Here is a 14,094-nt window from a genome sequence, read left to right as displayed (position 1 = left end):
TCTAGTGATAATAATAATAATAATAATTTATTTTAATACTAAAATAATCTATTGTTTTCAATTCTTAAAGATTTTAAGGAGAAGGTAGATTATTGAATTGAATGAAGTGGGAAAAGGGGAGAAGGATGAGTTGGGTTCATTGGTTGGGTGGTGGCAAGAGTCCATTAGGGACGGCTAGGAGAAGAGCAATCATATGGGATGGTATTAAATATATGGGTTCGCCTATTAGGTTTACTTAAATGCTCTGAGAGTTAAAAATAATGAGTAACCAACAAAACCTCCATGTGAGAGATCAGTCAGTCATTCAAGTTTTGTTTTTAGTATTGGAAAAAGCATGGATTAGTAATGATACAAAAGAACCTGGACAAATTGTATCAAATGAGGACAACCAATAGTAACTGGAAATAATATCCCATCTATATGTATTATTAGAAATAAATGATTGACTATGAGAAAGATGAGACAAAGACAAATTAATGATAATATAATGGGTCCACCAATACTATTTACTAAAGATTTTCTCAAATTACATTTAACGAATTATTTAAGGACCTGCTTTGGTTAAATGAGTCTGGAGATTTTAAATCTATGAAATCATAATTCATAAAATTAATTGTTTGGTTAACCTGAATTTGTAGAATGAAATCCAGAGATTCACCACCACTATAGCTAAACATTTGAGATTCACATGATACCCATAAATCTACATATTCACGTATTTAGTGTAAAAAGATTAATTTCTAGATTTCATAAATTCAAGAATTTCAACAACTAAACAAATATACATCTCCCATTCATGAATCCAAAGATTTGAAACCTCAGAATTCATGGGACCAAACAGGCCTAAGAGATTTTCTTCAAATTACATTTAGCATTTTCAAGTATTTTTAATTTCATATATTGTATTTAAATGTTTGACGTCAGCATGATGATAAACTTGATTTGATTGTCCATATGCTGACGTGTATGAATTAAATGATTGTTTTTTCTAACATGTTGCATTGAGTCCATGTCAAGCTCAATTGATGGAAAGTTTCATTTTAGTTGATGACTTAGTCAATAGTCACTGGTGGGATGGATTCCTCCTTAAGCAACAAGTTACCATTAATAATGTGATGTTTATGCTTATGGGAAAGCTAAAGAAGATTTAGCATATAATGAAAGAAGATTATATTACATGAGAGATTTTTTGAAAACATCTTACATATTGTTGGGTTGGGTGTTTTGTATTCTATGGGTTCATGTAATTATGATTTTTGTTATATTTATAATTGAAATAAAGTTTTGGGTTAATTACTAATACTGGAGTAAAATTATAATTACATTGGGATTAGGGTTTTAGGTTTTCCTATAAATAGTCTATGTGGGATAATCTATATGCATTAGGAATCAATCCCTGTAGGAGATTGGGGAATCAATCCCTGTAGAGAATTGGGAAACTCATCCGGGGATAGGGATTGGGCACGGAAACAAAGGGTAATACTTTGTGGGTGTGAGAGTGGTGTAAGGTTTCTTGGAAATAGTGAAACTCTTTTTCTCTCTGGTGGACGTAGGCAGGGTTTTATCGAACCACGTTAAATTCCCCTTGTGTGCTTTGCTTGTGTCTTTTCTATTCGTGGTTGTGCATCCATTATCCTTAAGACATATAAGTTTTCAATTCTAACCCTAAAACCCTAAAATCCACATCTCACTATAACTTACTTTATAAGAGAACAAGTAGCTAGTAAGTTTGGTGTTGAAGCCAAAGCATTCAGACAAGGGTGGGTTGAGGAAGATTGAGAAGAGATATATTTCTGGTGAGTCAATACAAAAGGCCAAACAAAGGAAGGGGCAGCATGTGGTTGGCCATTTAGCTTTGTCGGGAGAGAGTTAGCCTAGGCTAGTGAAGCATGGTTTCTTGTGTTGTTATTCATTTGGTGAATGAATGGGATAGAATACTACTTCTCATCAAGAACGATAGAGAAAGTTGGCTGCTGGAGATAGATATGAATCACTTCAGATATAAATTTCACAATTGTCATTGCCATTGCATGCCTTTCCTCATTAAATAAATTGATGTTTACTTGTTTTGTCACATCAGGAAATGAATATGTGGCTCGCTCTTACTTGGGTCACTTTAATTTTCATGGTCGGCCTTAACCATGTTTGTTATTTGTCTCTGAGTTGAAAGAACAACACACACACAGAGAGAAAGAGAAAGAGAGAGAGAGAGAGCACTTAATGCAACAAATTGTCTAAATGGGGCTATATTTCCTCATTGGCTCAACACTGTCTGCTTGTCGCATTTTAAAGTCAAGGTAATAGGTAAATTTTTTGCCATTAGCTGAAACGCATGATGCAGGGAGAGGATGACTTGTAAAGAGCAATACTCTTTTCTTTTCTTGCTTTCTTTGTTTCTTTCTAGGGATTCTTAAGCCAAATTTATCTGACAAGACAAGAACACCTCATAGTCCTTTTTGCACTCGTAATACTTGGAACATGCATGAAGGGCCACAACAAAGTTAAGTTGGACTAAACTCACTTAAAATCTGAAACTTATCTCTAATCACAATGTTGATTTTCAGTTTTGAAAACAACATGAAAGATAAAAGATTCAAACAACCAAGTCGAATTGATAATAAAAATGGGTCTCAAATGATTGTGATGTCGTTTCAACCAGAATCAATAGGACTCAGCTCAAGTTACCAAGATCTCCAAGAATCAAAATCAGGTTTGGTGAATTCTGATCTGACCAGCCCAAATTACAGTTTTTTGATCCTCTTGAAATCAACTCAGATGATAAAGCACACGCCTTACCAGTCCCTTTCAAGAAATTTATGATGAGAAATCTAAGGAACATAATCATCCTTACAGGTTAAGGAGTGCAGCAAAAGCAATACTAGGAACCCATCAAATTCAAGTCACTTTCAGAAGGGTGTATATATTCCATGTATACCATCCAAATCGCCAATATATCTCAATGATAAGTTTGAAAAACTTTCACCTCCTCTCCCAATCGCCAAAAATAAAAATCCTGTTGCATTCTTTTATTTATTTTTTTCAAGGGTAAAGGCTTGAGCCTATCTCTCTTCTATCTCTAATGAAAATGCACCTTATTAGGGTGCCCAATCCTCTCCGTTATTTTCGTTCTATATTCAATAATCGAGAATTCTCATCTTTATAGAATGATAGCTACTTCATGAGGCAACAATGGAGAAGAAGTACATGTATGAATTCTAAGGGTGGTTGGACCTAATATTTGCTACATATCATATCAATTAAAGAGCACATGTTATGCATAAGTACATCCATGACCGTCTAAAGCTTGAATCCAATCAAAACAAAATAAATTGCATGTCTAATTAAGGGTTTAAGGGGTCAGCTTTGGTACAACAGTTGGTGGTCCAAAGTTGTAGCCTTGGACTTTGCTTGTAAAAAAGTCTTGGGCATTGATTGGCCCTCTATGATTAAGGGTTTAAGATCTTAATTATTACAAATTTTATTTATTTATTATTATTATTATTATTATTATTTTTTTTTTATCATTGTATGAACCTTGTTGTAAAGGTCCTTTTTCTTTTTGGTCAAACATTTGTTTCATTATGAGGAGCAAGTTATCAAATTATAACATTCCATCAATCACAAAACAGATATTAACAATACTATCTATAATAGATTGGCTCTTCCCAATTAACAAGCTATAAAATTGATCTCTCTATGAATAAAGTAAAAGCTGCACCATCAAAATATAAAAATTAAAGGAGAAATGAAGAAGAAGCATATACATTTTATTGTTAGGAATAATGGATGCACAACCATAAACAGAGAAGAATATAAGTAAAGCACACAAGGAGAATGAGAATTTAATGTGGTTCGGAAAAACCCTGCTTGTGTCCACCAGAGAGAAAAAAAGTTTCACTATTTCCAGGAAACCTCACACCACTCTTACATCAACAAAGTATTAGCCTTTGCTTCCGTGTCTACTAGGTTATCTCACAAAGACTATTTATAGGGAAATCTAAAATCCTAATCCCAATGTAATTACAAGTTTATCCCAATACTAGTAATTGATCCAAACCCTGTTTTAATTACAAATACAACGAAAACCATAATTACATGGACCCATAGAATACAAGACACCCAAACCCAACACGTATATCATTGGCTAGTTGCTCAAAAGGAATGAATGTATTTGAAGTATATATAAGATTTCATCAACCATAAAATGAGTGTATAGACCGATTTGTTCTACTTGTAAAAGATAAGGCCTTCCTGGTTTATGAATTAGGTATAAAATAAATCTCCCCAATACCCAAAAAAAAAAAGAACAAAAGAATATAAGATGTCTTTAATCATTAGCTAGATGCTTAAATGATTAGATGTCTCCACCTCCCACCCCTAACCAAAAAGGAGTTAAATACAAAATTTATTGCAAAATGTTGTAAAAAAATATTTAACTAAAAATGATAAAGTAAACGAGATCACTACTCAAACTTGACCCTGAAAACCAATTTCCTCCACGATAGGTTTCTTTTAAAAGTGTAATTTATTAGCAGTTAATCCACAACCCAAGAAATAACTCCATATCATCTTTTTTTTTTTTTTTTTTGCCAACCCGATAACCGTGGTTGACTGCGTCCTGGCTGTGGTATCTCCGCTCGCATCCATGGTTCATCACCTTGCTTGCGCGTTGCTCTTGCCCTTGGTTTTGATCTTCTTTTTAGTTTCTAAACAAGTGCTAAATGATTATATTCATAATTTTTCTTTTTGAATGAACGTAAAATAGTAAAATTCTGAAGCTCTAGGTAAAATTTATAAGTCAATTTCATTTTTTTTATAGTAAATAAAAGCTTTATATTAAGATAGAAGTCTATATTGGATACAGTTAGTGCTGTCCGTTATAGCCAGCATAGCTAAGTTACTAAACAAGTTATGTAGTGTTGGGGATTTAAATTTACCAAAGGATGATCTGGGTCTCTTAATAAAACATTAACAAAAAAGTGGTATTATATGTAGTTGCCAAGCAGAATAAGGTGTCTTCAAATGGTTCAGCACTTCCTCTTGGTTACACCAAATTTCTTGCATAATAATTTGGTGTTTCTTCGCATACTCCTGTCCAATCGTAATTGTCATAAGTAATGCTTCTATCTCTCCACCATTAGCAATTTGTCCTGTGTCCAAAAAATAGAGACATCTTTCCAAAACTATCCCCACTCACCATCCTGTTGTCTTCAATAATTCATGATATACCCCTGCACATAACATAGTAGTTAGCTGGATTGTTGCATAATTAATAAAAACAATATTAACATCACAATATTTCTCATGAAATCTACTATGCATACTTTCATATGTGGCTTTGTTGTTACAACCTACATCTAGTTGCAACATGGGATCCAAGTGTAAATTATTGGCCCATTGAGCTATATTATATATGCAACACCCTATGTGGATTAGGTTGTTCATTTGAAAAACATATTTTGTTCCTTTCCATCCCAAATAAAATAACACGTTATAACTACATAGCTAGGAAAGAGTCCACCACTTTGTCTGTTTTGGCATTGGCATATTTAAGATTGCATTCCTGCACTAGTCAAGGATTGATTCACAAATAATAAACTCGGTTCACAACCCGAGCGTTTTGGCTGCCCATGTACGTTTAGTCTATTCGTAGGAGAAGAAAAGATGCCAAATCGATTCCTCTTCCTTTTGACATGGTACACACACCATGTTCGATGTCGTTGTCCGCCCAATGTCCTTGTATCTATGTGATCAGCTGATGATTGAGATAAGATATACATAATTTTGCCCTCAAAGATGTAAGACGACGCGCGTGTATCATATCTAGCATTATTTCCTTCTTTTTTTGGTTTTCCTTTTTCTTTCCATAAAAAATAATACAAATAGAAAAGATTTTTTCATGATCCGTTATGAAACTACTTATGCTTTTTTGGGTGGTTTCAGATTTTCCGTCTATTTGGCACCTTTTTTTACATTTAAGTAACAATCATGTCTTTCTTTTTCTTTAAAACTAGAGTGGAGTGTTATCTTTTCAAAATTTTACAAAAGAAAACATTAAAAAGCTATTTGATTCAATGGAAAAGATAATGAAATATTACTATATGTAATTAACCTGAGGTTTTTATTAATTATTTAATGGTTATTAGGGAAAAATAGCAGTTCTACCTAGTTGCTTTACTACTATTACTTTTGCATCTAGACATACTACTAACATGTCTATATAGAAAATATTAACTTGCTACATGAAATGCTGGAAACCCTATGTAAAGAGAAAAAACTATTTTCTTTTCTCTTTTCTCCTTTGGATAATATAGAGCATAGTTTTATGAGCTGATTAATTTTCCTTTTTCTTTTTGGATAGTAACCATATATGATTAAAGTGCACCACTCTTGGTTGGAACACATCATTACAAATTGGTTGATGGGTGGCTAACAATGCCTTCCTATAGAGTAGTAGCTTGATGGGTGGCCAATCAATCCACCATTATAGTTTCCCTTTTATAGCCCGTGATAATGGGTTGATAACTAATAACACGAATATGAATTTAGTACTAATAACTTATTTATTATGGATGTCCATTACCCCAAAGAGATTGTACTTCCAATTGAAGATCTCAATTACCTCGGGATGCAATATTGGTGAAGATCACAACCATCTCATTACACAATATTGGCAGTCAATATTTCCATTCTATGCACCTTCTATCTTGGGCGGCAATCTATGTTTCCATATCAAGAATATCTTATTGTGTGCAAGAATCATATATTGTATTTCCATATCAAAGTAGATGCTCCTTCTACTATAAATATGTAATGCACTCAATGAATGAATTAGTTCGATTGAACTCATCTTGTCTTTCTTCTTTGTATCTAATATATTTTCTCTTTATTTTATAACACGTTATCGGCACGATTCCGCTCGAAGAACGAATCCGCTCAAGTATTGCGTTTTGAAAAGAAAGGCAATGAGACTATGTATCATTATGTTTTCTATTCCAAAGTGAAAAGAATGATCGACCTCCTCGCACGTTTTTGTAAACAATGGAGTTTACTTTGTCCATCTTGAAATGTAAGTGCATCATGATAAAAAGGTATGTGTTTATTGAATCTAAGAATCAATCAAATAATAAGATATTATGTTGCTTTAACGATTGTGGTTTTATTTATTGTATATAGTGGTTGCTAGCTTTGCACCACAAATATTGTTAAATGCACCTGAGTTGCGTTGGTTTGGTTTGGCGTAAATGAATACGGTTCTACGAGATGCACATGAAGTTGCAAGATTTGAAAGCGTAAATAAGTGCGGTTCTGTAGATGCACTTGAAGTTGCTTTAACTATATCTTCTGATACACTTGAAGTTCAAGATTTAAACTAATAAATACTTCTGCACTGGTTCTTTCTAAATATCGTTCTTTTTTATTATTCTCTTTTAATTTTAAGGAGAAATATTATTCATAAATATCCCCAATTTTCAAGTTTCGTTTTTGTTACATGTAATATTTAGGTTTTAAAAATACTCTAATGATATCATGCCTATTTGTGCTAATAAAATAATGGACTATTAATGAAAAGTCATGAGCTCGTCTTATTGGTTCTTTCCATTCCCTGAGTGATGCACAATTCATGATATGTCTGAAAGAGGAAAATTAAATTATGGTCATGTTTGTAAGGTGGACAAGCTAATTACCTCATTATTATAATATAAATAATATTCTCATTCTTCGTTTTTTCTTACCATGTGGTATGAAGCTTTAGACATGTTCCTTATACTCCACAATATTTAATTAAGTTTTGTCAAGCCTTAATTAAAGAAATAAAAAAATGTGGAATAATTGGACTTTCAATATGATACTTGAACAATTTTTGCCTATTAAAGTGATGATTTTAATGACCTCACAAATACTACACATCTAGATGCTACAAACTCTTTTGAAGATAATAGTTGAAGATTTGATTATGTAATTCTTTTATCTTCAAATCTCATCTCATATGTTAGTTTATCTTAAATTTAATCTTTTTCTTCTATAATTTTTTTATTGACCTTTTATATATCTTTTAATATATTTTGTTTCATTTTGATGAAGAATGTGAATATTCTTTTATATCTTTGTGACGCATATTATCTTGAGAAAAATATACATATTTCTCTTATTTGATGATGCGGAAGTCAATGTTCATATAAAATCGTAGTACAACATTGATTGAAGCTCCTAAAGAGCTAATCTATTATTATCAGATAACATTCTATGAATAATTCATTATTTTGTAGTAAGTCTCAAAGAAACTTATTAAGTTTCAAAGCTATTTGCCAAAATGATTATCATTGAGACTACAAATAATGATATAAGTAAATATCTATACAAAGTATTAGATATTTCTCCCAATTTGTACTACCAATATCCATGGTTAAACACATGCTTGGGTAAATCAAATGAACATTGATTCCAATAATTTTATTATTTGCATGACCGTTGACCATACCGATCAAGTATGATAAAAATTATTGAAAATTCAATTTCATCCATTAAGAACCGATCAATTAAGTGAATTTTCTTGTATTGTTTGTTCTCAAGAAATATTTTTTCACCAGCTAAAGTTGAGATTAACATTCTACTTTTTGAAACGTATAGAGGTAAATGTATGGCCCATTCACCCATCATGTGGACCATTCGGATAATATATGATTTTAATAGATGCATCTATAAAGTGGTCACATGTATTTCATTATGAACTCGCAATTTGGTGTTTCAGATTTTTGCTCAAATAATGAGATTAAGAGCATAATTTATAATTATAAGATAAAGACATTTTCTTGATATCTTTTAATTTACATCTCGCTTTATGATTATTGTATAACCTAGATCCTTAAATAGCTTTTTACTCATGTTTATATCCAAAATGGTTTGGTAAAATTATTTATTAATTGTCTCCAATTAATTGCTAAACCATTGTTTATGAGAACAAAGCATCATTTGTATGCATGAGGCCAAAGGTTGTCATAAATTCTCCCTATTACAATTCTTATGTGCCAAATATTTCTCATCTTAAATTTTTGGATGTACCTTACTTCCAATTGCTCCACCACAGCTACAAGATAGTCCCAAAATAAAGTTGGAATATATGTTGGATATAAATCTCCTTATATAATTCAATATATTGCTAAGGATAGGAGATTTATATAATGCAATACTTGCTAAGTATTATTTTGATGAATTAGTTTTTCCAACATGAGGGAGAGAATAATTAAAAAATTGATTTATGCATTATCATTATCTCATTAGATCCTCCATACCTTTTGAACTTGAAGTTCAAAGGATAATGCAATAAATATTATAAATCAACTCATTTCTTACTTCTAAAGTTACTAAATCTCATGTTCCAGTTTAAATGCTCCAATTAGAATTGATGTCCCATGGACAATCTATCATCAAATAAATTAAACCACGTTTAAAGCTGGAAGATCAATCGGTTCAAGGATAAAATCCTAGAAAATGAAAGAGCAAATGATCAAGATGGTCATAATATGGAGACAATTGATTATGAAGATCCTAAGACATAACTTTCTATAAAACCCCAAAGTTCTACCTAAATATAGAATCTCATTAGTTATGTCATTCATGAACCAAGTAGTTTCACACATTTTTGCATATTATGTTATTGTTGAAATAATACATCAAGACAGGATCTTAATATAAATTTGTTGATGAATATAAATCAAAATGTTGGTCAAAATGTAGAGACCAATTCGCAATTGATTTGCTTAAATTAAACTTTTGGACTGTAGTCCAACATCAGTATAGCTTGTACAATTGAGTTTTCTCAAAAATAAATGAAAAATAATGAAATCTGATATATAAGCATGAATTATGCACAAATTTTCCGTCCCATTGATTACATGGAAACATTTCTCTTGTGTGGATGCAATCACCTTTAGATATCTTATTAATCCTATATAAAATTTTACTCTCTTGGATATTATTCCCTATTTATATCTCCTCAGTTAATATATATAAATTCCTATGATTCAAAATGATTAAGCATATAAATTCCTAGAGTTTTTCAATAGCTTCAAAGATTATCACATTTGGTAATCTCCTTAGTGATATTTACTAAATAAAGCATAATATCCAATTTATTATTGTCCTTTATTAAAATATGATCTATTTTAGTTATATATGATGATGATTTAAATATCATCAACTCTAAGATTTCCAGCATAATTATTTTAAAAGTTGAAATAAATCTTAAAAACAATGTTTTTCTTGATTTGTAAATTGACATTTACAATGAAATACTCGTTATCAATCAACTTATATAGATAATATTTTAAGATATTTTATCTAGATAAAATACATCCATTAGTACCCCAATTTTTCCTCATTAATTCATTTCACCCCAACTTAATTTATTTCTTATCATATCTTATCATTGGGACATTAATTTATCTTCATTACCTCTTCATTTTCTATAGTTATTAACGTTTATATTTATTCTCCTCAACCTAATGTTATAAAACATATATTTCAATATATTTGAAATTATTACATTATTATTTTATATTTATCACTTACTATTTTCTCTATTTTCTCTACATCTGTCTCCTCTTTTTTTTCTATGTTAGCTATTTTATATTTGTTAATCATGATACAACACATTCATAGCATCATCTTCTACTAGAGAGATTTCAACATATTATATGAAGATTATCTCTCAAGCTCAATTGAATGATGATACATCAAAGAAGATGAACGCTATTTCACCAATTCTTCTTCACTCTTATCTTCTAAATTAATATTTTCTTGTTCTTTTGATAACTTACATTTTTTTTGGCTTACCTACTTCTTTGTTTTTGTTGGATTCTTTCATACTCATTTTTCTCTTCTCTCCTCTTTTCCTTCTTTTTCCCTTTTCCTTTTTTAATCCTCCTCTTTTTTTTTTCTCTTTTCCTTCCTTTTTTTTCCCTTTTTCTTTTTTTACTCTTATCTTTTCTCTTTATTTTTTTTTTTCCTTCCCCTTTACTTCTTTCTCTTCCTCTCTTTTTCCCCTCTCTTCCTTTCTCTTTTCCTTCTTCCCTTCTTCTTCTCTTTTTCCTTCTTCTTTTTTCTCTTTTTTTTCCTATCTTCTCCTTCTCTTTTTTCCTCCTTTTTTCTTCTCTCTTTCTTTCTTCTTTTTCTTTTTTTCTCTTTTTTAAAAAAAAAAAAAATTTATAATAATTTAATAATTATAAAAGAAAAAAAAAAAAAAAAAAAAAAAAATAAAAAAGGGAAAAAAAAAAAAAAAAAAAACATATTTTTTTTTATATATTTAAAAATGCATTAAAAAAAGGGCTAACCATAGGACCCACATCCCAACCATATTGTCTCATTTTCCACTTCCTATGTCACTTGTAAAAGGGAGGAAATTATGGCAGATTTCCCTGTTATAAGTCTTTTGTCCTCTCACTCTCCCCCCACCATTCATCACTCATCAGCAAGACCCAACACCACCACTCATGGCAACACAACCATCAAACCCAAGTGAAAACACCAAGCTTAAAAGGAGAAGAAACCCAATCCCTCACCATCTATTTTGCTACTAGCAAATCATCAATATAGTTAAGCAGCTTTCCTTGTCGATAAATCACTGATCACTTTGCTTCAGTTGCTTTTGTATCTGGGTTTTGAGCCTTTCTTAGTTTCTTCTTCTACAAGCAGAGCAAAGAGAAGAAAAACAGAGCAGAAGAGCAGAAGAGATGGATATTGAATTGGTGAAATGCGAGTGTTGTGGTTTGAAAGAAGATTGTACCCAAGATTACATAAGTGAGGTGAAAGCCAAATTTGATGGGAAATGGCTTTGTGGGTTGTGCTCAGAAGCTGTGAGAGATGAGGTGAACAGAGGGAAGAATCCTTTTGGAATGGATGAAGCAGTGAAGGCTCACATGTCCTTCTGTAGGAAGTTTAAATCAAACCCTGCAGTCAGAGTTGCAGATGGGATGAGGCAGATGCTCAGGAGAAGGTCAGATTTGTCCTCCACTTCCCCATCCCCTAATTCTTCTTCTAAGAAGTACATGAGATCCGCAAGCACATCACAAGTAGGAGATGAATCCTCATTTTCACTTTACTAATTGGAAGCTGGTTTAGACCTCAGGGAAGAATGGACGATCAAGCTGCAGCTGCTGGTTCCTCTTGGGTTGAAATAATTCTCACACTTGCTTGATTGAGTTCTCTTCTAATCTTGTACAGAGTTTAATTTTAATGGAGATCTTATCCTAATCTTTGTTTTGCTTAACATGGATATGTGTTTCAGTTTTCTCTGCCTCTTCCCTGAAGTTTCATTTCTCAAAGCAAAGTGAAGCCCCATTTAGTAAGAACAGTATCTGATAAAAGCAAGTAATCCTTTTAGTCTGCAATTCCATTCTTTTTAACAATCCTTTCTTCTGTGCTAATAAGGGCTACTTTATTTCCTCCTTTCTCAATTTTGGCCTATTAATGTTGCCCTTTTCTTTCACTAGTTCATCTTTTTGAGCAGACGTTTTGACCTTTCTGTGGAGCAGGTTTCCTTCTTTATACCATAACTGTTCCAACACCTTGACATATTTTTGTCTAAAACATCAAATGGAAGATCAGTAGAAAAAGGAGAATCCAAAGTAATTGTTTCAGAAAGAAAGACAGAAACTATGATCCGCCACGAACCTACAATGGTTTCTCCACTTTTTCTGCACCTGAGAACCCTCTTTTTTCTCTGTTCCTGAACATGGGTTACTGGGTTTTCTCATTAATAAAGAATGAAAATGAATTTTCTTATGACTTCTGTTGCCCCTACATCTATGTTTACCTCACCCGGATATATTTCTTGTCAAACCCAGAAAATTAAACAAGATCAGATCAAATGTTTTCCATTTTATTTTATTTTATTTTACTTTAATTGAATAATAAAACAAAAATAGTTCCACTCAGAAGAGTTGAAACTAAAAAGCACCCCATGAGCATTATTGGCTTATTGCATCAGATTCAACCATGTTCTAAACTATCATTATGTTCACCATATTAGAATAGGTAGTTGAGACTTCGAATTTGAGAATTGAGATGACCTGCCTCTCTAATTAAATATAGCAAGGAGGTCTTTTTAGTGATTCAATGCACATCAGGAGCATTTTCTCTATAGTTCAGGTGGACATGTCGTCGGTTATGGGAGTTAACCAAGATCAATAAAAGCAATTTTTTTTCTTCTAGTGGCAACATGTTTACCTAAATCAGCAAGTTGAATCAGTTGAGAACATTGTTTTAAAACCCAGAAAACCCCATTTCGACAAATCTCGAAGACAGCAAGTAGGAGACCAAGAACATGTGCAAGATACAGGAGAGCTGACTACCACATGGCCTGGCCGCACTTAACTGCACAAGATAGCAGTTGGAGTGATGGATGGAATCAGATTCCATTGTTTTGTTCTGATAAATTTAAGCAATCAAATAAAGATTTTCATCCATTCTTTACTCTTTTCAACAATTCCAAAAAACTTCCAGATTCCAGCTTATTTTTATCGATCTGAGGGAGGGAATTGGTGTAATTTCCTGAGTCCAAAGTCAAGAGGGCTTGAAGTAGATGTGAAAACTCACAGTGCTGGCTGGCTGGCTAGCTAGCTCTTAATGTAATAGTTCATGGCAATCTGAATCACCCTGCATGCCATTAAGGGTTCTGTAAGTATTTTTCTGGTTCAGGAAATTGTTCCATTAATCACGCATTAGATGTTCTACAACTACCACATGGTCCATTGCGTTTTTATTCCTTGAAACACACCCAACTCATAATGGCATATATGCCTTCAGTAATTTGGTTCGTTTGGGTTGTCAGATTGACATTTGTCGGGGCCATAAATTGATTTAGGTTGGATTCTGAGAGAGACTTTAACAATCTGGGGAGAGGGAGTGATGAGGGTTTGTTTTGTGGGACATGGAAGATCAATCTTTAAGGGTTGGGTCTCATGGTTTGTGGTTAAGGAAAAATTCTGAATTATCAAGGGAGCAAGAGATCTAGTATAAATGTTTCCCAGTTAGGAGAATCAAGAGCACATTTGAAGCATAAGAAATTACAGATGGAAGAATTGGGTTTCAAAC

At 32.3% G+C, this 14,094-nt stretch overlaps 1 protein-coding gene across 1 annotated transcript; it reads left to right on the top strand.

The window, feature by feature from the left end:
* The first annotated feature begins 11,412 nt into the window (after window positions 1-11,412).
* LOC149028597 (uncharacterized) lies at window positions 11,413-13,317 on the top strand. The gene has a single exon (XM_089148820.1). It carries the CDS (start codon window positions 11,733-11,735, stop codon window positions 12,102-12,104), a length of 372 nt encoding a protein of 123 aa, XP_089004946.1. The 5' UTR covers window positions 11,413-11,732; the 3' UTR covers window positions 12,105-13,317.
* The last annotated feature ends 777 nt before the right edge of the window (window positions 13,318-14,094 follow it).

This window comes from Hakea prostrata, chromosome 1 (assembly GCF_041222555.1).
Source record: "Hakea prostrata isolate BN-2017 chromosome 1, UWA_Hpros_2, whole genome shotgun sequence".
In the NCBI taxonomy this organism is placed as follows: domain Eukaryota; kingdom Viridiplantae; phylum Streptophyta; class Magnoliopsida; order Proteales; family Proteaceae; genus Hakea; species Hakea prostrata.
Note: the sequence above shows the minus strand (reverse complement) of the source record. Positions and strands in the feature narration are given on the sequence as shown.